The 27,918-nt window shown below is 33.1% G+C and overlaps 1 protein-coding gene across 2 annotated transcripts in view; it reads right to left on the bottom strand.

The window, feature by feature from the left end:
- Window positions 1-27,918, bottom strand: part of LOC126878929 (beta-catenin-like protein 1) — a 249,890-nt gene that overhangs the window by 124,624 nt on the left and 97,348 nt on the right. For both annotated transcript variants that reach the window (XM_050641810.1, XM_050641811.1), the window contains one exon: window positions 9,556-9,911. In XM_050641810.1, coding sequence (XP_050497767.1) covers window positions 9,556-9,911 — 356 coding nt within the window. The remainder of the gene's footprint in view (window positions 1-9,555; window positions 9,912-27,918) is intronic.

Raw genomic sequence — 27,918 nt, 5'->3', positions numbered from 1 at the left:
CAGTCTCCGTTGCTAATGCTCCGTGCAGCGCAGCAGGCGTTTAAGGAGACCCGGTCTCCTAACAGTGGCATCTACGGTGCCATCACACGCTGCCCGGAGATATACCAAGGGAGGCAGAATAGCTTCTTGGCTCCGTTGCGTGGTTGCGTGCGTCTCGGGACAACGAATTTTAGGGTCCTGACTAAAAATAATGAAAAATCTAAAAGTGCGAATTTTGTTATGAAATTTGGTATGTGTGGTTATAATAATATTTGGAACAATTTGCTCAAATAACTTTTTCCGATATCTCTAACTCAAAGCAAAATATCGGTAATTTATGGTGTTTTTGAATTCGCAGTAGGCCGCGTTTAGAATTAAAAAAATTCAGTTGAGTATCTTAAAAAATTTGAAGCTTCATTATGTATGGACTGCAAAACTTCAAATCTGTATTTATTTTGATATGCGAGGTATCTATTTACAAATAGATGGAATTGTTAACAAATAAACGACACAAACTTTGGTATTAAACTTTTACAATTAGACTAACTATTTTTAAAATGATATGATATCATGAAATTATGAATTAGGATGATATTATGAAATGTAAATAAAAAATGGTCAAAAAATGGGGCCTTAAATTACATTTTTTGGCGCATTTTTTTGCTAGCGCAAATTTGTCTAGATATTTTACAGTTAGGTATAGCCTCCCCTATTGTAAAAATCACGAGCCGCCACTGGTACAAAGTCCTTGGCGGATGTAACTTCGAGTGCAACGGGGAAGTCTGTCATGCCTAATACGGCTCAGATAACTTTTCCAAAAAGATAAAAGAAAAAAGAAAAGAAAACAATGTATACACCAGACACATAATTATCTATATGATGTCATGCTTAAAATATACACATATTTACACATACAGACATTCAAACATACATAGTACACACAAACACATATATACTTCGTCCGTAGTTTAGTCCCATCAATCCAGTACAAGTCTATCCACCTTGATCCTCTCTCGCTCTCTCAAGCGTCTCCTTTTTCTTCATAATTCCGGTTATCAGATCGACCACCAAATTAAAATTATCTTTGCTTTGCAAAGATTTTTCCATAACGTTATCAATGGAGATTTCTCCTAACCTTGTTTCTAGAATCAATCTCTCTCTTTCAAAGAGCCTGCAGACAAATATGCAGTGTTGAGCGTCGTCTCTGACGTTGCATTCTGAACATTGGTCATCTACTGTCTTCTTGATAACATATGTATACGATCTAAAGGAACCATGGCCGGTGCGGAACTGTAAAATAATAATTTAATCTTATATACTTACATGCAGACCAGGCCACCACATCTGGAATGAGCCTTTTGGTCCATTGAGCCTTTTCGATTTGTGCCTCCCATTCACCTTGCCGATGGCAAGATTTTCTGCTATTTGGTTTAGCCATTGATTTCGGTTTCTTAACAGAGTAGATGAGCTATTACCTGAAGTGTTTGGTAGGGACGGAAAATTATTATCATTACTTAATATTGAAAATCTCTTATTGGTAGTTACTTTTGCATATGATTGGTTGTTACATATGTGTTCTGCTTCTTTAAGATATATTTTCTAAGGCCATAATTTGTTTTATCCCTTTTTGCTTTGTGTATACAGGACAGACGCGTGACACCGAAGGATGGCTGGTATTATTACAATAGGTGCACATGTTCTCTTCTTTACATTCCTCTTCCGTATGACTGGTATCTGTACACTTTCGACATCTCTTATTTTTTGATTTGCATTGCTTGGCTTAATGGCAGTAACGCAAACATTTGAAACACTGTACAACGGATTGTACATACGGTTCAACACCGAAATTGCATAAATTTATTTGTACACATTGGGGAATTTCATTCACTAAAAATTCAATAATGATCATTTGTCTATCAATTAAGCACGCATTTTCATCAGAGTCGATAATCCGCCTTTTCATACGTTGAACACCCACAACCTGTCTATTTGATTTGATCGCAGTTAATAAATATTCTTCGGAAAAGAAAGTATCTACCATTTTGACCACCGCTTTCTTGTGGGTGTAGAATTTAGAAATAAATGCTATTAAATCATTTTTAAGTATAACATTGTGTTTAACTAATGAATTTGCTATTTCTAATGAATTGAAAATAACTTTAACTCTATTAATTCCAAAGGGTTTAATCTCAATTACATTATTTTTTAATATTTCATCAACAAGAAAAAAATGGCCAATTTTAATTGGGAATAATCTTCCTACGTTTAATTTTTTATATTGCACGAACACAAAAAAGGGCCCTTTATCGATTTGTACATATCTGTTATCCGTGTTATCAGTTTCACTGTTTTTTTGGTGGGGCGGCTTATCGGCCGTCCTTTTTTCGGACATTACTACTTACTAATTAATAATTATGTTGAATTAGATCCTATCAAAAACTAAATTTATATTGTCTATTTTTATAAATCACTTCCGCAATAATAAACGCACAAAACTCGAATACTGCTGGTCTCTTTGACTAACGAATTCGAACAGTGATAATAATTCTTTGTTTTAGGAATAATACATACCAGTACCGCTCTAAAAAATGTATCGCCGCCGCCTACGAAAAGTATAACTCCGAAAAATGCCGTTAAGAGTAGAACTTTCAATGAACGCCGCAAAAATATTATTTTCGATTATATGATTGTGAAAATTATAATCCCTAAAAAAGTGTTAGCGAAAAAAATTATTTTTTGGGGAGTATCGGCAAAAAACATCATTTCTGTTTGTGGGTCCACGAAAATTATAATTAGTAAAAAGTTCTCAGAAATAATTGTTTTCGTCGGCAGAAACAGAAACAGAAAGGGAAATAATTGTTTTCGTCGGCATCTGTTATGAACTAAATCTTTTCATTATAAATATTTTGGGAGTTATAATCTTCGCGGACACGCATATAAAAAAATTGTAATCGCCAATACTTATCAGAGTTATTATTTTCACTGGAAATGTATTACTTGAAAATTTTTTTCCCTCAATTAGACGACGAGGTGGCCTACATGATCATCCTGACTGTATAGAATTTAGGTGCAGGATGATAAATTATATTTTGGAGAAAAATGAAGGAGCCTTAACAGATGCAGGCAATACGGAGATGGATACAGTCAGTGAGGGACATGTCCAAAATTTAGGTGAAATTATTTTAAGTGGAGAATTTTTAGCTAATTTGGTTGAATCATTTGATGTTACAGATCCAGTTATTACAAATAACGAGCTGGATCAGCTAAAATATGATGCTGTAGAACATCTAAGTGGATATATTTGCCATGGATTGAAACTACTTTGATCAACAGATACTTCCCATTTTTTACATGGACATTCCAGGTTTCCGAGGAGGTTTAAAAAAGCAACCAGAAGAAATGGTTACAAAAACAGTCGAACTGGAGAGAATTTTCAACCAGATTCATGGAAATGGGCTTAAACATGGAAATAATTGTTTAAAAATCCTATTAACATCAGCAAATGATGTTGATTGTGACGATAAGATAAATACTCTTTTCTTTAGGTCACGAATGTACTTTAGAATTAAGGAATTAAATCTTAATTGAAAGGACAATAAGACAAAAAATAAAAGAACATTTTTAAAGTAATGCTTGTCTTCTTCTTGTTCATCTTAATGGGCCATGACGAATGTTGCCGATCATCATCATCAATCTTTATCTTATTTGCAGCAGCGCAGAAAAGCTGCACTGATGTTGTGTTGAACCAAGTTCTGAGGTTCTTTAACCAGGACGTTCTTCTTCTTTCTAAATATTTTTCCTGTTTCCTGTGATTCATTTCACATAACGTGTCCAAAGTATTTTACCTTTCGAGATTTGATGGTGGTCACTACCTCTCGGTTCTTCTACATTCTTGGTCAGCCACGAGATTTTAAATATTCTCTGATACAGTCACATCTCAAATGCTCCCAATTTTCTGCACATAATATCTTCGTTCGAGGTCCACAATTCAACACCATAAACAAGACAGAAAAAACGCAGCATCGCAGAATTCTTACTTTATGCCAAGAGAGGGGTTGTGGCTCTTGAAGAAGGTTCCCATACAGTTGAAGGTGGATCTAGCTTTTCCGATACGCGCTCTTATCTCTTGGTTGTCGGTCCATTCTTCAATTATGGTGCCGAGGTAATAATTGTAGTGCGTCACTCTTTCTACAGGGGTTTGGTTGATGTAGAGTTATCTGTTATCTTTTTCTTATTAATGATCATAAACTTTGTCTTCTTTACGTTTATATTCAGTCCATATGATTAACTGTAATACATGATTTTGTTCATAAGAACTTGTAGGTTTTCTAGGTTGTTTCGCAAATACTATGGTTTATCTGCATACCTGATGTTATTTAGCCAAATTTATATTGGAATCGCTAAATTACAATATATCTTTTTGGAATTTTGATTAATTGTAAGAGAAATAATTTTAATATTCCATAGTGAGCGGCCGTAGCGTAACGGCATAATCGCTGGCGTCATACGCCAGTGCACGTGGGTTCGAGCCCTGCCAAAGACAAGCCGAGGCACGGTGAGCCGTCTCACCGTGCCTCGGAGAGCACGTTAAGCCGTCGGTCCCCCTGGGCTAGTGTACATTGACACTAGTTACTTGAAAAAGGGTTAAAGATGTAAATGGCGCCGTAACAATTCGAAAGGATCTCCCCGGCAAAAATGCCATAAGATATTATTAGTATAATATTCCATATTACATAAAGTTGAATAATTCTGATTTTAGTGAACCACAATCAATTGTTGATGCTTTTGCCGATTCATTTAGCAGTCTTTACAATCCTTCTTTTCAAGACAAATGGAGTCATAGACCCAATATCAGTCACAACCATATTCACTCTTTAACTATTACAATTTGTGACATTAGACCTCTGTGGCTGATTTTGAATAAATCTCTGAACCAGAGTATTTTCCATCACAATTTAAGAGCCTTTTAAGAGCTCATATACAAATCGGGTGATAAATCATAGATTTCTTATTATTGTTCCATCAATTCTTTTTGCTATTCCTAAAATGTTCGAGTGTTTAGTAACTGATTTTTTGACAGTTAATCTGAAGAACCAGCTTCATACTGGTCAGCATGGTTTCCTGATTTATCGTTTAACTTCTACTAATCTATTAGTTTACACTGATTACATTATAAATGCATTGGAATACAGTTCTCAGATGGATTACATTTATACTGACTTGTCTACAGCATTTGAAAGGGTGGATCATTGCCTTTTATTGCATAAACTGGAATTTTTTGAGTATCTGGCAAACTTCTTTACTGATTCAAAAGTTACATGCAATACTGATTGGTGGTAACTGAATACTTTCCTCTGGACTGGTCCAAGATGCCAATTTGGTACCTCTTCTCTTTGCAGCTTTTGTTGATGATGCTATCAGATCATTGACTGACTGTGAAGTCTTGGTATATGCATATGACATAAAATTATTTCGTATTATTCTAGATCTATGTCATTCTGATTGTATTGGGTTACAGAAATCAGTGGTCAGTTTTGCGAACTGGTGTGTTAATATCACATTAACTAATTGTGAAAAATTTCAGGTGATCCTTTTTTATTGATCTATTGAGGCTATGGTATTTAATTATAATTAAAATTATAAATTAATGTATTATGAAATAAAGTTCCTTTACAAATTTATTTTTATTTCCCAAAATACCTCAATAGAAGTAAGTCCACCAGACGTCCGATGAAGGTTCAATAATCATCGGTGGGTGTTTGGCAGCTCGACATTTGGACTGTCATTAGAAAAACCCGAAGGTCTAACAGTTAGAACATATACTTTCAAAGGAGTAAGAAAGTTCATAATATGAACTTTTTACAGTAATTGTAAGTTTACTTATGAACTTAAGTAATACAGTAATTGCAGAAATTAACAGAATTATATATCTAGCAAATAGAACGTACTATGGATTAAAGAAACGTAGTCACAAAAAGAAAGAAAATATTGATATTTATATAGAACTAATCAAGCCTCTCCTCACTTGTCAGAAACGTGTAAGATAACAAAAAGTTGAAGAACGTTTAAGCTGTTTTGAACGTGCAATCCTCAGACGTTTATAAAGGCGTGCATTTGAGTACCTAAATTGCAAAGTGATCATTAACAAATTGAGAAGTGGGATACCCTGTATATTTAAAATAATTTTAAAATTTGTAGCTATACTCGACCCATTTTTATATGGATATTACTTTTTTTGTATCTTTAAACAACTGAAATATCGAACTCTGGAGTACCATTTAATCAACCTGTACATATGTATATTAAACAAATAATTAAAACATGTTCTATAAGGATATCTAACACAATAACAAGTTTCTAAAATAACAGTTTCAGAACAAAATAAAAATAAAATAACAGTTTCAAAACCTCGCTAAAATAACTGTACCTACCCAAAAATCAACAAAATTGAATTAGCTACAAAATATTTTTATGATTAAATATTTTAATAACGCAACTCTATCATTTCTTTATAATTACTATAATTAAATTAGCCAAATTATATTAAAATTTTTAAATCAAAAGTCTTTCCTATAAAACTACATTCAAATATTGCGTGAAGAAGGATCTTTACTACGTCATGCGCGAAAGCGACCCATTTTGGAACATTACGTGCCATACCTGGGGAGTTTATTGTGTTAATTTTTGGTCTATTTTATTTTTCATTCTATTAAGCATGATACGGGTCATTATTTTACTCGCAACACATAAAAGGTTTATAGGTTTCCAGTTCTCGCACTTTGAGGTGTCGCCTTTTTTCGGGATAGTGATTATAATGCTTTCTGTCCATTGTTTTGGCATTTTCTCCGGACCCCATATATTTTCAAATAGTTTATACAGTAAATGTGTCATTTGTTCAGTGTTTACTTTAAACAGCTCACCTCCAATATCATCTGGACCCGCTGCCTTTCCCTTTTTAAGGTGTTTTATATTATCTATTATTTCCTCTCGGCTGAAGTTGATGATATCAATATCTAACGGTTCCGGGTTTTCTTCTTTCTCAATATTTTCTACTGACTTCACATTGTGGTTAAACAAGTCGGTGAAATACTAAATAAATAAATAAATAAATAAATAAATACTTTATTTTCTGTTAGACAGACAGAGTCTGTATAGAATTTGTCAAAAGTAATACATTAAGTAAATATAACAAACAAATAAACAATTTCACTACACAAACTAACAATGAAAATACATTTAAAATTGAAGAAATTCTTCAACCGAATAAAAAATGTGTCATCAGAAATTCCTTTAAATTTAGTTTAAAGCTTGTCAGGCTCTTACACAATTTTATATGGGTTGGTAAACTATTATAGAGTCTTTGTCCCATTATACTCGGGGACCTGCAATATATATTTCCCCTACACATTGGGGCACGCAAGGTATCTTTATATCTAGTGTTCATGTTATGTATTTGCCCATTGGTTGTAAAATTTTCGAGGTTATTAAATATATATATATATATATATATATATATATATATATATATATATATATATATATATATATACAAGTCTCCAGAATATAAATACAGGCCAATAACAATATTTTGAAATTTTGAAAGTATTGCCTACAACTTGTTTTATGAGGGATACCAGCAATAGTCTGTATTATTCTTTTTTGTGCAAAAAGGACTTCATTGATATGGGAACTTGATCCCCAAAAACAAATCCCGTATCTCAAACGAGATTCGGCTTGGGCACAATAAAGCATTATTAATTGTTTCTCCGTTAATACTTGTTTTAAATTTCGAAACAAAAACGTTACTGAGTTTAACTTTGCGGCCAGTGTATCACAATGTTTCCTCCAATTAAGACATTCATCTAAATGAAGTCCTAAGAACTTTAATGATGAAACAAGTTCAATATCATTATTATTTATATTTAAGTTAATTGGGTTAATACATCGTTGCCTATTATGGAACTGCATGAAAAAAGTTTTTTGGGTGTTCAACAATAAATAGTTCTTACAGAACCAGTTGTAAAGATCTGACAGTAAGCTGTTACATTTGGACTTCAAAGAAGTCTCAGGTTCATTGACTATTACATTTATGTCGTCTGCAAATATCGTGAAATGTCCATCCGAGTTAACCGAGACAACATCGTTAACATAAATAAGAAAGAGAACAGGTCCTAAAATTGAGCCTTGCGGTACACCTATGTCAATATCGAGATAGTTGGATTTATGCGTCGCATTTGATAATTTTCCTTTTTCTGTTAAGCTGACGTATTGATGACGTGCAGTTAAGTATGATGTTAACCACTTTAACGCACGTCCTTGAATGCCGATATTTTTTAATTTATAAAATAAAATTTCGTGATTGACACAGTCGAAAGCCCTGCTAAGATCACAAAATATCCCAACAGGACTCTCTCCAGTATCTATTAGAGATGTGAGAGTATCATAAAAGGAATGCATTGCTGTATGGGTAGATTTTTTGGACTGGAAACCATGTTGGTTACTAACAATCACTTTATTCGTCTGTAAAAATGAGTTAAGTCTTTGTAAATAACTGTATTCAAAATTTTTTGAAAATACCGAAGAAATTGTTATTGGACGGTAATTATTTACTAGTTTTGGGTCATCTTTTTTATGAATTGGTAACCCTTTCCCGTTTTTATACAATCTGGAAAATTGCCATTTGAAAATGATAAATTAACTAAATATGTTAATGGCGATATTATAAAAGAAACAACCTTTTTTATTAAAAACCCAGGGATTTCATCAAAGCCATGAGATTTTTTGTTTTTTAGTTTTTGGTTTAATAATTTGTTTAATTATATTGTAGTGTACGGATGTAGAAGAAAGTGGTCATCCAAAACAGTGTTGTTACAAATATATGTACTATCAGGTTTGTTTGGACTCCATCCATCGTCTTGCTATTTCTTTTTCTGCTGCTACTATGTGATTATCTTTATCTCTAATACATGTGTTATGTGGTGTCCATTTCCTGGCGAGTTTCCTTATATTTTCATAAAGTTACCTCATATCATTAGTTGCCGCAGGTTGTTCTTATATTCGTTTCTCTTATATTCCTCTCTTAGTTCTTCGTTTTTTATCTTCATTTGTTAAAAAATTTTTTGTTTAATTTCTCTTCTTTGTACAATATATTTTTACAAACCCTTTTTGTTAAATTTTCATTTTTAATACACGCTTTAAAATCAATCCTATTTTTTTATAATTATTGGACTAGTTTTAAAGGTATAGACGCAAAATGTCGCCTGCCAAAATGTTCAATGTGTTATAAATGTATTAGTTTTCTCAAGATTCGAAAAAAAATGGATACATTTAAAACACATTGAAAATTTTGACAGGCGACACTTTGCGCCTATGCCCTTAAGACTTTTAAGAAGCAGTTTTACTGGTACCTTACATACACAGGTACCTTTATCTCAGTGAACCAGCAATCTATAGAACCTGAGATTATTTGATAATTTCACAAACGCGGGGTCTGATTATAAGCTTCCAACATCGGGTATCAAAAATGAACAACACAGGAATAAGAATTGCTGTAAGATCAATAAATATTCAACTCACCTATTTTTTTCGTTATTTTGTAATAATATAGACAAAATTTCACAAACATAGAGCTTATTGGGATCAAAAGGAGTCTTCAATTTCAGTCGTTTAAGTAACCAAGCTAAAAGTCCCTGTTTTGTGGCTTCGTTTATAATTTCTGAGCTCAATTCAGTCAAGTTTTCAATTATAGATAATGTGTTATGAACACCATCTGCTTCTTCTTTTACAGTTTCATCAAGACGTTCTAAATTTTGAACTAGTAAGGCGATTATTTGATGATCTAGTAAAGATTCTATTAAAGCCTCCGTACCTTCTTCTGATTCGTTCAGACTATCCACATCTGTAAGTTCTTGGAGGAGTTCTACAGTGGCAACCTGTAAAAATCATAATAAGTTCACCAAAAAGCAAATATACAAAAACTATAAGGGATCTAAATAATATAATTCAATAAAATAAAAACTAAACTAAAAGTAAACCATTTAAAACACAAAGTTAATACAACAAGCGTATCGTGACTCAAATAAGGACTTATTTTAATCTTCTGAAGCTATTTTCTTGTGACATCTTAATGCAATTTATTATTGTTGTTGGGAATAAACCACAATTTTACTTTAAAACGAAGTATTTAAAAAAGCCCTATTTTTATTTTTTATAAAAGTTTTTAGCAACAAAACTAAGCGAGTTTTACTAACATTCAATTTAACTAACATCTCACAATAAAACACTGAAAAACGTTTGTTTTCTATACTTCCACAAAATTTATTACAACTATGTTATTACTACAGCTATTTCGGCAAAGTGCCTTTCTCAAGTGATATATTTTACAATGTGTTTGCCTTTTTAAGTCTTTAACTGAAGAGGTTGAGGAGTGGGGAGCTGTTTGTCTCGAGTTGGTCATTCAGAATTATATCTGTATTTTTCAATTTATTAATTTCCATTGATTCTAAAAGTGATAGCTTAAGGCCTTTATTTTGAATGTGTAGAATTTGAAACTCTTCATTGAAAGAATGATTATGATCTAGAAGGTGAAGTGCGTATGTAGAAGTGTCTGTTTTTCTATTGTTGAAAGCCCTTTTGTGTTCTGCTATCCGTTTGTCAAAAGTTCTGCCAGTTTGACCGATGTAAGTTTTCGGACAGTCACCACAAGTTAGTTTGTACACACCACTCTGTAGTTGCTTTCTCTTTCGGCTTTTATTGTTTTTAATATGTTTGCTTAAGTTGTTGTTAGTTCTGAAAGCTGGTGTTATTCCTTTCTTTTTTATGTATCTGGCTATTTTTGTTGTTATTTTGCCAGTATATGTGAGAGAGCAGAAGGTACTGGGTTCTTTCTGTGGTGGTGGATACACTAATTTCAAGGCTTTCTTATGGAGTTTTTGGTTTAAAATGTTGTTAACTGTTTGTTCGTTATAGCCATTGTTTACTGCTATTTGTCTAAAGATATTTAGTTCTGTCTCGAAGTTATTTTTTGTCATAGGAATTTCTGTCAGTCTATGTATCATGCTATGGTAGGCTGCTAATTTGTGTTGTGTAGGATGGGATGATGAATCGTGTATAGTTGTGTCAGTATGGGTAGGTTTATGATATACGGAGAACTCATGTTTGTTGTGTAGTCTGGTAATCGTTACATCTAGAAAGTTTATGGAATTATTCTGTTCTGTTTCTATTGTGAACTCAATATTACTATGAAGTGAATTAATGTATGATAGAAATTGGTCAAGTTGTCTGTTAGTTCCTGTAAAGCAGACTAGTATGTCATCCACGTATCTCCACCAATATAAGAACTGTTTAAATACGGGGTGTTTAGAAATTGTTGTTTCAAGTTGGTTCATAAATATATCTGATAGTAATGGGCTTAGAGGATTACCCATAATAAGTCCTGCACTGTTGTTTGTATAAATTTTATTATTGAATTCAAAATAGTCTTGATTTATGCAAATTTCAAGAAGGTGTAAAATTTCAGATGCAATGATCGGATTTGTACTATTATGTTCTAAACGGTTTTTAACTAAAACAAAAGTTTCTGTAGGAGGAACACTAGGAAAAAGATTTTTACGTCAAATGAAATTAGTCTGGAGTTGTTGGGCAATTGAAAATATTGTATTTTATTAACTAGTTCTAGTGTATTTTTTACGGTGAATTTAGGTGAAAATGTAGTGTATTCTGTAATAATATCTGACAGTTTTTTTGAAAGTTTATATGAGTTTAGTTAAGAACCTTTTAGAACATAATAGTACAAATCCGATCATTGCATCTGAAATTTTACACCTTCTTGAAATTTGCATAAATCAAGACTATTTTGAATTCAATAATCAAATTTACACAAACAACAGTGCAGGACTTATTATGGGTAATCCTCTAAGCCCATTACTATCAACCAACTTGAAACAACAATTTCTAAACACCCCGTATTTAAACAGTTCTTATATTGGTGGAGATACGTGGATGACATACTAGTCTGCTTTACAGGAACTAACAGACAACTTGACCAATTTCTATCATACATTAATTCACTTCATAGTAATATTGAGTTCACAATAGAAACAGAACAGAATAATTCCATAAACTTTCTAGATGTAACGATTACCAGACTACACAACAAACATGAGTTCTCCGTATATCATAAACCTACCCATACTGACACAACTATACACAATTCATCATCCCATCCTACACAACACAAATTAGCAGCCTACCATAGCATGATACATAGACTGACAGAAATTCCTATGACAAAAAATAACTTCGAGACAGAACTAAATATCATTAGACAAATAGCAGTAAACAATGGCTATAACGAACAAACAGTTAACAACATTTTAAACCAAAAACTCCATAAGAAAGCTTTGAAATTAGTGTATCCACCACCACAGAAAGAACCCAGTACCTTCTGCTCTCTCACATATACTGGCAAAATAACAACAAAAATAGCCAGATACATATAGTCCTGTCGCCAGGGGGGGGGGGGGTACAACGGCCTTCTTAATTCAGATGGACTTACCCAAGTTTTTTTTATGTATTTTGACCCGTAGAACACGAATTTTTTGGGTAACAGTTGATCCGGATGTCGATAAGATTGTTATAAACAAAGAAGTTGAGGAATTACATAACAGCGATTTCTCGCAAAACAAAACATTTTTTTGTATTTTTTGGGTCATTCTAACCAAAAAATGTTCCTACAAGTTTTTTCGTAGGATGCATAGTTTTCGAGATAAACGCGGTTGAACTTTCAAAAAATGGAAAAATTGCAATTTTTGAACCCGAATAACGTTTGAATAAAAAATAAAATAGCAATTCTGCTTACCGCCTTTAAAAGTTTAAGTCAAATTATATCTGTTTTGAATATTTGCATTGCTAAAAATTTATTTTTTGATTGTTAAAAAAAGCTATAAACACATACTGTTTCCCGTGCCTAATACATGCGTTTTAATGCATGCTACTTAGAAATAGCCCCGCTTGCACTTTTACCTCCTCTACGTACTCGTTCGATTTTAAATGAGAAATCATTGAAACATCACTCAAGCACTAGGTGTTATAGCTTTGTTTTAACAATAAAATAATACATTTTTGGCAATACAAATAATTAAAACCGATATAATTTGACTTGAACTTTCAAATGCGGTAAGCAGAATTGCTATTTTATTTTTTAATCAAAAGTTTTTCGGGTTCAAAAATTCCAATTTTTCGATTTTTTGAAAGTTCAACCGCGTTTATCTCGAAAACTATGCATCCTACGAAAAAATTTGTAGGAACATTTTTTGGTTAAAATGGCCCAAAAAATACAAAAAAATGTTTTGTTTTGCGAGAAATCGATGTTATGTGATTCCTCAACTTCTTGGTTTATAACATCTTATCGACATCCGGATCAACTGTTACCCAAAAAATTCGTGTTATACAGGTCAAAATGCATAAAAAAACTTGGGTAAGTCCATCTGAATACAGGAGGCCGTTGTACCCCCCTGGCGACAGGACTAATAAAAAAGAAAGGAATAACACCAGCTTTCAGAACTAACAACAACTTAAGCAAACATATTAAAAACAATAAAAGCCGAAAGAGAAAGCAACTACAGAGTGGTGTGTACAAACTAACTTGTGGTGACTGTCCGAAAACTTACATCGGTCAAACTGGCAGAACTTTTGACAAACGGATAGCAGAACACAAAAGGGCTTTAAACAATAGAAAAACAGACACTTCTACATACGCACTTCACCTTCTAGATCATAATCATTCTTTCAATGAAGAGTTTCAAATTCTACATATTCAAAATAAAGGCCTTAAGCTATCACTTTTAGAATCAATGGAAATTAATAAATTGAAAAATACAGATATAATTCTGAATGACCAACTCGAGACAAACAGCTCCCCACTCATCAACCTCTTCAGTTAAAGACTTAAAAAGGCAAACACATTGTAAAATATATCACTTGAGAAAGGCACTTTGCCGAAACAGCTGTAGTAATAACATAGTTGTAATAAATTTTGTGGAAGTATAGAAAACAAACGTTTTTCAGTGTTTTATTGTGAGATAAAATGAACTTCCATCAAGTAACGGTCGAATCCATCAATTATTTAACTAACATCTCTAAATTCACTCATTAACAGATGGTATAAGAAAAAATATATAGACTTAAGCTTAAAAATAAATTAATATCCCACAATGGCACATCCTCCTATATATACGGGCTTCCAAAAGTACATAAAAACAACATTCCACTTCGCCCAATTGTTAGTAGCATTGGAAGTCCAACATACAACCTCTCCAAATATTTTGCAGGCATTCTGGGAAATGTAATCGGTAAGACCCAGTATTATATATAAGACTCATGGGATTTTCACAATTTTATTTCAAAACAGTCCGTACCAATTAATCACAAACTTATATCTTTCGACGTAAACTCACTCTATACAAATATTCCAATCGAAATAGATTTAAACTGTGTCAAATCCAGATGGAGTAACATCCAAACACATACTTCTCTTCCTCTTGAAGATTTCCTAGAAGGTGTAAAATTCTGCCTCACTTCAACATTCTTCCAATATGAAAATGAATACTATTCTCAGATTTCTGGAGTAGCTATGGGCTCACCTATATCAGCACCAATAGCAAACTTAGTCATGGACATATTAGAGACAACAGTCATCTCTAAATTAAAATACAATATACACTTCTACAAACGATATGTAGATGACTGCCTGCTTTGCATACCGGATCATGAAATCGAGTATACCCTTCAAATTTTCAATAACTTCCATAATAACATTCAATTTACTTATGAAATGGAAGAAAACAACAAAAATTTTCTCGATCTAAGTTTGGAGTATAACAGCAATAACCGACTTATAACTACCAACTGGTTTACAAAAGATGTCTGGTCTGGAAGATATTTAAACTACAATACCAACGCACCGGTAAGTCACAAAAGAAGTGTTATATTCAGTCTAACGGATAGAGCAATTAAGCTATCTAGCCCACAATTCCATTCCGAAAATCTGAAAAGAGTTAAAGATATTTTAGAAAAAAATAATTATCCGCCAGAATTTTACAACCCTCTAATTAAAAAAAGAAGATATATCATCAACAACCAATCAAATTCCAATACCACTCCAAATCAAATCCAAATTTCACCTAACAATATCAATAGTAATATCACGAACCCAAATAAACGCTATATATCTATACCATATATAAATTGATTTTCCGAACAAATGTCGAGAATGTTTGCAAAATATGATATCAATGTTGGACATAAAGCGTCTAAAACATCGGGGCAATGTTTTTCAAAGTTTAAACCCATTGTTACTAAGGACCAGTAGTCAGATGTTGTTTATAAAGTAAATTGTAAAGACTGCAATTCGACATACATTGGGCAAACACATCAATATATACATAGAAGGATTGTTGCACACAAACATAGTGTACAAACCAACAAAGTAAACACTACAGCATTAGCCAAGCATTCCATAGAAAATAACCATGCTTTTGATTTTGAAAATATTCAAATTTGAACAAATTTTAGAAAAAGAACAAAACTATAACAGAAGATGTATATTGGAGATGATTCATATAAAGAAAGACCAAAATTGCATAAATAATAAAACTGACATCAAGGATCTCTCCAATGTATATTTAATTGTAAATGTAAATAATATATTTATATTTAATAAATTGATTTAATTTTTATAAATGTACAATTTGCCAAATATTTTAAATACGGTCCTTAACGGACGTCAATTTGAATTATGCCATATGGTTTCAAGAGTCAAGCTCGCATTCCACAACAAAACGCTAAGCCAACAAGTGCAATGTAAATTTTAGTGTTTTGTTTTATGTAATGTTTATAATTATTAATTAAAGTGCTTATTGAAAATGGCAATTAGCCGAAACGTTTAAGCCATAACAAAGTGTTTTATTTTTATCAGACCGAAAACCCAGGAATTAAAAAGTTTCTATATATATATATATATATATATATATATATATATATATATATATATATATATATATATATATATATATATGTATATATATATATATATATATGAGCAATATTTCTACTTTTCGGTGAATTTTGTGGGAGGGTCCTCGGATTTTCTTCAAATTTTAGTATATTATTGGACCTATTGAAAAAACGTTATCCTGAGAGTAACAGCCCCCTAGGGGCCTTAGAGCCCTAGGTAGGGCCCGTCAAAGACCCAAAAAAGGTCGTTTTTACCCTATATTTGACAGGCTGTATATCGACTCCCAGTTAACCGATTGTAACCCAACAAACGTCATTTCCTTTGTAATTTTAAGTAGTTTTCTTAGTGAAAATTTCAAGTCTCTAATTGATAACCCCGATTTTTGGGACCATTTTAAGCAACGCTAAAAATTTTAAAAAACTGCTATTTTAAAAAATTTGTTAAAAATCTAATTTTAATCAGATTTTCATTTTCTGGACGACAGTTTAAAGGTAATAAAAAGGTCTTCAAAACAATATTTCAAGAGTTAAAATCCATTCAGTAGAAGCGGAGATACAGCAGATTGAAACTGGACATTTTTATAAAAATCGCGTTTTTACGCATTTTCAAAGTGCTGACACCTTTTGGGGTATATATTAAATTGTACAAAAATTTTTTTAGAAGTACCTTTTCATATAAATAATAACTGCACATTGGAGATTTTCTTGGCCAAGGCCTCTATCTACCTTATATGACCCTCTAAAAATGAGTATTTTGTTACTCAAATGAGGTGACTTAACAAACAACTGACGGCCTATTTCTATCAATCAGAGAGCCTGAAGACTTTATCTATTTCGGATTATAAAAGTAGAGATCAAAACCTTTTATTTGAGGGCTCACACAAACTTCTAGGTAGCCTAGAAGTACAGTTATGATATTTCAAAGTCCTAACTAAAATCAAAGTATCAATTCTGTGAACTGCTACTTTTATAGACTGAGAGCCGCTATGGGTGAAATTTGCTAATTATTTTAGGCACGATAAGAGGCCATAACTTAAACAGTAGAACCTAAAAGAAAACGTATGAACACTATCCCGTCACTTTTTCGAGGCACATACCTCGACAGTGGCGCATCAAACTTTCCACTTGTGAACGGGATAAATAAATTAAAAGGTACCCTTCCTTACTCCCAGAATTAATAAAAGTCAGTGTAATTTTAACCCGCCACCCCCATCCCCCACCACCAGAAAATCCAAAAAACTGTTTTTTAGGAGATTTTTGGTGATTTCCCCTATTTTATAGACTTCAAAATAGATTAAATTAATGTTTTTTATAGGTTATATGTAAATTGAAGTAACTGTGTCCTGTAGAATATTTAAAAATTGGAGAAATGCGTTCAAACCCCCAAAAAAACCCTCGAAAAACAGTTTTTTGGATTTTTGAAGATGGAGAACCATACGGAAACTTCTGAAATAAATTAGAAATATAGCATTTGATAAAATACATAAGATTAAAACAAAATAGTCCAACAGCCATCCCAAAAAAAAGTTTTTTGTTTAAAAGTTTATAATTTTTAGGTTATGTCACTTAACCTACGTGTCTATAAAAAATCATAGATATATAATACTCTAGAATGCGCCCTGCGATCTTAAAATGGGTGACGGTTGCGACAGAGATAAATGAGCCTATTTGGTCGGTCGTCTCTTTTTAATTTAAGGGGAATATCGACGACGTGAATATCCCACTTTATCGAGTAATATGTATTGACAGTTGGAGCGGGTGGTGACGGTAAATGGTCTTTGGTCTTCGGACGTGGATAATCGTAGTTCGAATCCCATACCAACTTTACTTTTTTTATTTTTATTTAATCAATATTGCGTTTATTAGATATTTTTACATCTGAAAAATGGACCTAAGTAAATCTAGCAGATAATAAATGTATGTATATTGGAATACATAATTTGTGAACTGCATAGTAAAATAAAAGTCATTCGTTATTAATATGTATAAATTCGTCCTTATATATTCGAATGATGTGAATGTTTGTTTTGCTTCTACTTTTTTAAAAAATTGTAACAATAGTTTCATAAATAAAAATAATGTCTAATTACTTATAATTGAATCGATCATTTCAAAAACAGCAAAGTCCACAATTTTCAGACACTACCTTTTTGAGAGGAATAGACTCCTTTAAGATAAACGTTGTGTGCAAAAACGACACCAGTCCAGTAAAAACATTAGGAACAAAACTACAATATAACTCTGAATTTTGATGTCATCCATTTCATCCATCTTTCGACTACATAGTTAGTTTTCTTTGCTCTTCTGTAAAATTAGGAATATGTGACTCATGTTGTTTTTGAAATGACCGATTCAATTAATAAATCGATGGTACATTATGTTGATATTAATTATTGGTAATTTTTTACGAATATTTTTAACAATTACTTTATACTATTCTACAATTAACTTATTAAAAAAATAACATTGGCTTTTATATTTTTAAAAATCTATAGGTACCTACCTACACAGTTTTTCTTATTTGTTATATATTTCTTTGCATAGATTTACTTTAGAGATGTAACAATATCTAATAAACGCAATATTGATTAAATAAAAAATAAAAAAAGTAAAGATTGGTATGGGATTCGAACCAGGATTATCCACGTCCGAAGACAAACGACCAGTTCTCGTCGCCATCCGCTCGAACTGTCAAACCATCTAAAATACTCGACGGCAGAGTAGGATAGTGACGTCGTCGATACTCCCCTTGAATTAGAAAGAGACTACCGACCAAATAGGCTCATTTATCTCTGTCGCAACCGTCACCCATTTTAAGATCGTAAGGCGCAATCTAGAGTATAATATATCTATGTAAAAAATAGACATGTTTTGTAAAAGACACAACTATGCGTGTGAATTTTTTGAAATTTTAAAATTGATTATATCCCACCTAAAAAAAATAAAAACGAGAAATGAAGTTTTTGATGGTGGGGGTAGGGAGACAGGAGAGGCGGGTTGAAATTACACGGAGTCTTATTTTTGAATCACGTATAACTTTACAAAATAAAAAAAAATAATTCTGGGAGTGAGGGAGGGTACCTTTTAATTTATTTATCCCCTCCATAAGTGGAAAGTTTGATGCTCCACTGTCGAGGTATGTGCCTCTAAAAAGTGATGGCACAGTGTTCATAGCTTTTCTTTTAGGTTCTACTATTTAAGTTATAGGCTCTTATCGTGCTTAAAATAATCAGCAAATTTCATCTATAGCGGCTCCTAGTCTATAAAAGTTGCGTTCACAGAATTGATACTTTGATTTTGGTTAAGATTTTGAAATATCATAACTTTGCTTCTAGGCTATCTAGAAGTTTGTATGACCCCTTAAATAAAAGGTTTTAATCTCTATTTTTATAATCTGTAATAGATAGAGACTTCAGGCTATCTGATTGATAGAAATAAGCCGTAAGTTGTTTGTTAAGTTGCCTCATTTGAGTAACAAAATACTCATTTTTAGAGGGTTATATAAGGTAGATAGAGGCTCGGGCCAAGAAAATCTCCAATGAGACGTTATTATCTATATAAAAAACTACCTGTAAAAAAATTTTTGTACAATTTAATATATACCGCAAAAGGTGCCAGCACTTTGAAAATGCGTAAAAACGCGATTTTTACAAAAATGTCTATTTTCAATCTGTTTTATCTCCACTTCTTCTGAACGGATTTTAACTCACAAAATACCATTTTAAAGGCCGTTTTAATACCTTTAAACTGTCGTCCAGAAAATGAAAATCGGATTAAAATTAGATTTTTGACAAATTTTTTAAAATAGTAATTTTTTGAAATTTTTAGCGTTACTTAAAATCCCAAAAATCAGGCATATCGACTAGGGACTTGAAATTGTCACTGAAAAAACTACTTAAAATTACAAAGAAAATGACGTTTGGTGAGTTAAAATCGTTTAACTGGGAGTCGATAATAGTCTGTTTAAGGATAATAGACAAGAACCGGAAGAAATCGATAGCGAAACGGGACCAGAGATCATAATGGAGGAAATCGAACAAGCAATACGAAACGCAAAAAACGGAAAAACTGTAGGTCCAGACGAAATACCTGCAAAATTACTGAAATGTCTAGACGATGAAACTCTACCTGTACTACTGGATCTGTTTAATGAAGTATATAAAACCGGAAAAATACCTCAGGAATGGTTGGTGTCCACCTTTGTAACAATACCTAAAACAATATATGCCAAAGATTGTTCAGACTATAAGGCAATATCACTTATAAGCCATACCCTCAAAATATTTCTAAAGGTGATTCATGGAAGATTATACAGAAAGCTAGAAAATGATATGGATGATACCCAATTTGGGTTCCGCAAAGGACTTGGAACAAGAGAGGCATTGCTTGCATTTAATGTCCTCTCTCAAAGATGCTTAGATATGAACCTGAATATTTATTCCTGTTTCATCGACTTCGAAAAAGCGTTCGACAGAGTCCGACATGAAAAACTAATAGAATTATTGAAAAACAGATATAGACAGACGAGACTTACGAATTATCATCAATCTGTATTGGAATCAAAAGGCCAATATAAAGATAGACGAACAAGAGTCCGAGAATATTGATATAAGGAGAGGGGTAAGACAGGGTTGTGTACTGTCGCCGCTACTGTTTAACGTGTACAATGAAGCCATATTTCAGGAAGCGATAGCGGAACTAGGTGATGGAATCTCTATAAACGGAAGAACAGTAAATAACATAAGATTCGCTGATGACACCGTTATAATGGCAGACACCGTTGAGTCGCTACAATAATTGTTAAATAGAATTAACGATTATTGCATTCGATATGGACTCAAAATAAACAAGAAAAAAACTAAATTTATGATTGTCTCAAAAACACAACATGGAAATGAAAGGTTAATACTAGAGCAAACCCAAATAGAAAAAGTAAAGACATACAAATATCTGGGAACCTGGGTTGATGACAAAAATGACCAAAGCAAAGAAATTAAAGTCCGAATTGAAACTGCAAGGCAAGCATTTATAAAAATGAAGACACTGCTTACAAACAAAGACCTTCAGTTGCCTCTCAGATTGAGGGCTCTAAGATGCTACATATTTTCTATATTACTATACGGAATGGAAGCTTGGACATTGAAAAGGCAACATATAAGAAAAATAGTAGCGTTCGAAATGTGGTGTTACAGAAGAATGTTGAAAATTCAGTGGGTTCAAAGGATTACCAATGTTGAAGTGCTACGACGTTTAAATAAGGAGTTAGAAATTATGAACAGTATAAAAACAAGAAAACTAGAATATTTGGGTCACATTACCAGAGGAGAGAAATATGAGCTGCTGAGAGTTATTATGCAAGGAAGGATCCAAGGAAAAAGAAGCATAGGAAGAAGACGCATCTCCTGGCTGAGGAACCTTAGAGAATGGTTTAACTGTAGTTCATTACAACTGTTCAGAGCAGCAGCCAACAAAGTGACCATAGCCATTATGATATCCAACCTCCGCTAGGAGATGGAACTTTAAGAAGAAGAAGGGAGTCGATATACAGCCTGTCAAATATATGGTAAAAACGACGTTTTTTGGGTCTTTGACGAGCCCTACCTAGGGCTCTAAGGCCCCTAGGTCCTTAACTCTCAGGATAACGTTTTTTCAATAGGTCCAATAACATACTAAAATTTGAAGAAAATCCGAGGACCCTCCCCACAAAATTCACCGAAAAGTAGAAATATTGCTCATATACACAATTTCAACACTGTTTTATAGTGTTATAGAATATACTTGCACGGTCGATAAATACATCGGATTTCGAATCCAGTTCTATATATACATATATATATATATATATATATATATATATATATATATATATATATATATATATATATATATATATATATATATATATATATATATGTATATGCAAAATAATATAAGGGAAATAAATATTCTCACCCTCGTCTGTGCTGCCATCTTGAGAACGTTTTCGCTGTCTACAGCTCATCAGTCAAGCTCTCAGAACAGACGAAGATGTAGAATATTCCTTCCGTATACCCGCGGCCGTAAGACAGCCATGCAGTCCTTATGGGACTAGCGCAATCTGAGTTAGCTAGAAGCAACCTACCTTGCTCGTTTCGGTACGAAACCGATCTGTGCTTCCACTTTGAAGCCACTAGATGTCACCTCGTATTTATTTAAAAATACCTACGGCGTCAAACAAGCAGGAAATAATCGCAACTTTCTACTTTTCAAAAGTATGAAAATAATATGCAAAATAATATACGGGAAATAAATATCCTCACCCTCGTCTGTGCTGCCATCTTGAGAACGTTTTCGCTGTCTACAGCTCATCAGTCAAGCTCTCAGAACAGACGAAGATGTAGAATATTCCTTCCGTATACCCGCGGCCGTAAGACAGCCATGCAGTCCTTATGGGACTAGCGCAATCTGAGTTAGCTAGAAGCAACCTACCTTGCTCGTTTCGGTACGAAACCGATCTGTGCTTCCACTTTGAAGCCACTAGATGTCACCTCGTATTTATTTAAAAATACCTACGGCGTCAAACAAGCAGGAAATAATCGCAACTTTCTACTTTTCAAAAGTATGAAAATAATATGCAAAATAATATACGGGAAATAATCTTCTACATCTTCGTCTGTTCTGAGAGCTTGACTGATGAGCTGTAGACAGCGAAAACGTTCTCAAGATGGCAGCACAGACGAGGGTGAGAATATTTATTTCCCGTATATTATTTTGCATATTATTTTCATACTTTTGAAAAGTAGAAAGTTGCGATTATTTCCTGCTTGTTTGACGCCGTAGGTATTTTTAAATAAATACGAGGTGACATCTAGTGGCTTCAAAGTGGAAGCACAGATCGGTTTCGTACCGAAACGAGCAAGGTAGGTTGCTTCTAGCTAACTCAGATTGCGCTAGTCCCATAAGGACTGCATGGCTGTCTTACGGCCGCGGGTATACGGAAGGAATATTCTACATCTTCGTCTGTTCTGAGAGCTTGACTGATGAGCTGTAGACAGCGAAAACGTTCTCAAGATGGCAGCACAGACGAGGGTGAGAATATTTATTTCCCGTATATTATTTTGCATATTATTTTCATACTTTTGAAAAGTAGAAAGTTGCGATTATTTCCTGCTTGTTTGACGCCGTAGGTATTTTTAAATAAATACGAGGTGACATCTAGTGGCTTCAAAGTGGAAGCACAGATCGGTTTCGTACCGAAACGAGCAAGGTAGGTTGCTTCTAGCTAACTCATATATATATATATATATATATATATATATATATATATATATATATATATATATATATATATATATATATATATATATATATATATATATATATATATATATATATATTGATAAGGGGTACCTTGTCGCCTCAGAAGCGGTGAATCGGTAGACGTCGTCGCCTCATATATCACGCTGTCGCCTCACTTTGGTGAGGCGACAACGTTTTGAGCTGAAATTTTCAGGACAGCTTCCCAACCACCTTATGAGTCGATATGCAAAAAATCGTTTTGAGGTGACAACGTACCCCTTTTCACTATTTTTTGTTCGTTAGTTCGGCAGTATATCACTGGCGCTAGTATCGGTATTGCAGCAGTGACTGGCTGTATGTTGTCGCCTCAGCGTATAAATTCTCTTCTTTGTTCAAAAAGCAGTACGCTGTCGCCTCAGATTTTGGCAACGTCGCTTTCGAAAGTTTGCATTGAGGTATTAGATCGTGAAATATAAGAATATTTAATCACGAAGTATTCTGTCGGCACCATAACAATGGCATTTAAAAAGTTAATGATGTAATTTGTAGCTTGCAAAATAAGATCTTGGAAGATCTTCAGGGAAATACATAGCATTGAAGTAGCCTTATTTTATCATTTATTTTATTTATCATTGATATTGTACCAGATTAGTATCCTTATGATTTGCTTGTTTATATTATTTGTTTACGATTTTTTCTAGTCCTCCTATTGATGTGTTATCTTTCCTGGTCCTCATATATTTAGGTTGTTAAATTCGGATTCAGTCCACAACTGACTCTCTTATGTAGTTTTATTGATTATATCTTTTAAGCCTTCCAGACTGTCAGTACATATGATGGTATCATCTGCGTAGAGCATGGTATCAGTCATCTTCGTTTACTAAAATATCTTCATCAGTCTCATGTTGTGCCTCCCCGAAGATTTTCTCGGTATAGATACATTTTCAGAGTATATATACATTAAATAGTAATGGTGAAAAATTTACCCTGTTCGTACTACTCGTTTAACGTTCACAGTATCTGCCAATTCTCCATCTACATTTATTTTCACTGACTGATTCCTATACATATTTATGTATAATGATTGTAAGCTCTGGATTGGGTACATTACTTTTTTTTAAATTTTCTATTACTCACGTCTTACGCACGTCTAACTCAGTCGAATGTCTTTTTGTAATGTACAAAAGCATACATGTGTGTATGTATTGACATCAGCATCAGTGTTAAAAAATACAGCAAATAGGGCATATCTTAAACATGGTGGTTTCCTGAAACCAACCTGCGATCGGGTCAGTTGTATTTTTAATAGTTTGTATAGCTTCCGGTGTATGATTTTCAGAAATGCCTTAAGAAGACTAGTAATTCAATAGTTCTCGCATTTTTTGCGTTTGGCTATTTAGGAAAAGTTATTAACTTAGATCTGAGCCTAGCTTGAGGAATATTTCCAATAATGTATATATTTATTACTATTGAAAATATGGGTATGGGTAAGCTGTTTAATTTCTTTATTGTCAAGCAGCTTCAGCAGTACATGAATCTCATCGGGACCTGGAGCTTACCCGCCAACATCCATTCTATTAGTGTCATCATCAAAATTATTTTATATATTTTTTTCTATCGGTGTATGGTTTTTAGATGTTTACTTCGTTTCTTTATCTACACTCACCGGCACGAAAAACGGGCAACCCAAAAAATGGGTCATTTTTGATGGTTTGTATCTCCTAAACTTGTCCCATTTAAGTAATTTTTTAATATGTTATAGCCCTACTTTTTGACAATATTGCTATAATAATATTGTTTCTAGACAGGTAAATTATCATTGTATACCGGGTGTATCAATCAAACTGGGTTTTTTTCTCATCTTTCACAACACCCTGTGGAATATTTTAGCCTTTATAAAATATTGAAATTAAAACCCAGCCCTATAGCCCCAGGTTTTCTTAACATTCTGTTTTTTTATTCATTCGATTATGTTCGATAATAAAAAAGTTAGGGACTTTAACAACTGGCCATGTTCTTTACCAATACAGGGTGTTTTTAATAAGTGCGACAAACTTTAAAGGGTAATTCTGCATGAAAAAATAATTACCGTTTGCTTGATAAAGCTATGTCCGCAAATGTTTCGTTTCCGAGATACGGCATGTTGAATTTTGTCTTACAAACTGACGATTTATTTATTGCTCTAAAACCGGTTGAGATATGTAAATGAGATTTGGTAGGTTTTATGAGGTAGTTATTGCGCATTTTTTGACATACAACTAAAAATTTTATATTCATAATTGGCGTGCACGCTGGTACTATGACCGGGTAATATTACCCGTATGCACGCCGCTGGTACTATGACCGGGTAATATTACCCGTATGCACGCCAATAGTGAATATAAAATTCTTAATTGTATGTCAAAAAATGCGCACTAACTACCTCATAAAACCTACCAAATTTCATTTGCATATCTCAACCAGTTTTAGAGCAATAAATAAATCGTCTGTTTGTAAGACAAAATTCAACATCCCGTATCTCGGAAACGAAGCATTTGCGGACATAGCTTTATCAAGCAAACTATCATTATTTTTCATGCTGAATTACCCCTTAAAGTTTGTCACACTTATTTAGAAACACCCTGTATTGATAAAGAACTGGCTAGTTGTTAAAGTCCCGAACTTTTTTATTATCCAACATAATCAAATGAATAAAAAAACAGAATGTTAAGAAAATCTGTGGCTATAGTTGGGTTTTAATCTTAATATTATATAAAGGCTAGAATATTCCACAGGGTGTTGTGAAAATAGAGAAAAAAAACCCAGTTTGATTTTTACACCCGGTATACAATGATAATTTACCTGTCTAGAAACAATTATAGCGATATTGTTAAAGAATAAGGCTATTACTAAACATATTAAAAAAATTACTTAAATCGGACAACAGGTTTAGGAGATACAAGCCATCAAAAATGACCCATTTTTTGGGGTGCCCGTTTTTCGTGCCGGTGAGTGTATATTTTTTACCGTTATCAAGTGTATATTTTTTACCGTTATGATTAGTTAAGCATCCAATTGTTATATATCTGTTTAATTTAGTTGCATCCATTACCTTCTTATGTTGGTTAAAAATGTCATGTTTTCTCTCCAGCGCAGCGCTTCAATTTATCTGCATTACTTTTCGAAAATGACGTAAGTTGGAAAAATATCGAAAAAATATATGGAAATATCGTTAGTACAAAAGACATAGTCAATTTAAGCATATCCGATGATGGCGAAGTATCCAGCTTCAAAATTGATCCTTGTTTACGTCGTAACAGTAGCAATGTTCAGAAATTTGCCGCCATTACCAGTTCAAAAGATAGCAGTAACGATGACGAAAACGATAAAAATTTTTAGTTACCAGTTCACTTAAAACAAATCTCTGCTGAAAGTGACAGATACTCCATCAGTGATGAAAAAAATAACACGTCTCATCCAGAAAAGATCACTAACAAAATATTAGAATCTGAAAACCAAAGAAAAAAGTTAACATTGTGTAAGTTCTGCCAAAAGGACGTTAGGTCAAGAAACTTTGTAAGACATATGCAAACGTTTCACGGAGAAGAAAAGGAAGTAATAAAATTATTTCATTATCCAAAAAACTCTAAAGCAAGAAGAGCAGCTTTTAAGTTACTAAGAAACGAAACTAATTTTGATTTGTATATACAAGGAGATATACGTCAAATAAGAAGCTTAACCGAGACTCAAACGTCCAACTTTCATTTGTGTATATACTGTAAAGGCTTGTATAAACAGTCATATCTTAAACGACATATTATAATAGAATTTGCATACAAAAAAACCGTGGTGGTTCCAGTAGTAATTACGTATCTGAATCGCAAACCCTTACAGCCTGTGTAATGGATACAACGAACGCTCTGTCCAAATTAAATGTTAAGGAACAAGTCTTCGACAAAATGAAAGGAGATGATATAGCATTTGAAGCAAAAAAAGATCTACTTTTGTTAATTTTGGAAATTCTTACTTAAAACGACATAAGAGGGAGGGTATAAACTATGCATGTAGCAGTAGGATGCGAACTCTCTCTAGATTTCTTATTGAGTATAGAACGATTGTAAATAATAATAAGATTGCTTTAAAGGATATTTTAAGACCCAAAAATTTCAACGCTATCCTAAGTGCTGCAAGAGTTTTATGTGGATATAATAGTATTAAAAAAACATTCAGTTCTCCTAGTATCGCATTGCACTTGGGTACGTACCTAAAACTATGTTGCAATGAACTACTCCATTTAATACTAAAAGAAGCACCTGGTTTTACGTGTACAACAAAAGACGAATGCAAGAACTGGCAAAGGGATATACATAATTTGAGAACGTTGCTGGAAAATCGTTGGAGTTTGGAAATTGCTTCTCTTGCTAACAAAGATATTCAAGAAAAAAAAAATGGGAAAAGCCAAAGCTCGTTCCACTTGTAAGTGATGTTAAATTTTCCGAGAAGAAAGTATTAAAATCGGTGTGAAGTGTCAACAGGAGTTTGAGAGCAATATTGATAATGTTGAAACATATAAGAAATTTAGTTAACTGTGCACTTAACATTAATCATCCTTTTTAACAGAAGACGAATAGGTGATGTCCAGTACTTAAAAATTCAGCAATACAGTAA

Source organism: Diabrotica virgifera, chromosome 1, assembly GCF_917563875.1.
Source record: "Diabrotica virgifera virgifera chromosome 1, PGI_DIABVI_V3a".
Taxonomy (NCBI): domain Eukaryota; kingdom Metazoa; phylum Arthropoda; class Insecta; order Coleoptera; family Chrysomelidae; genus Diabrotica; species Diabrotica virgifera.
Note: the sequence above shows the minus strand (reverse complement) of the source record. Positions and strands in the feature narration are given on the sequence as shown.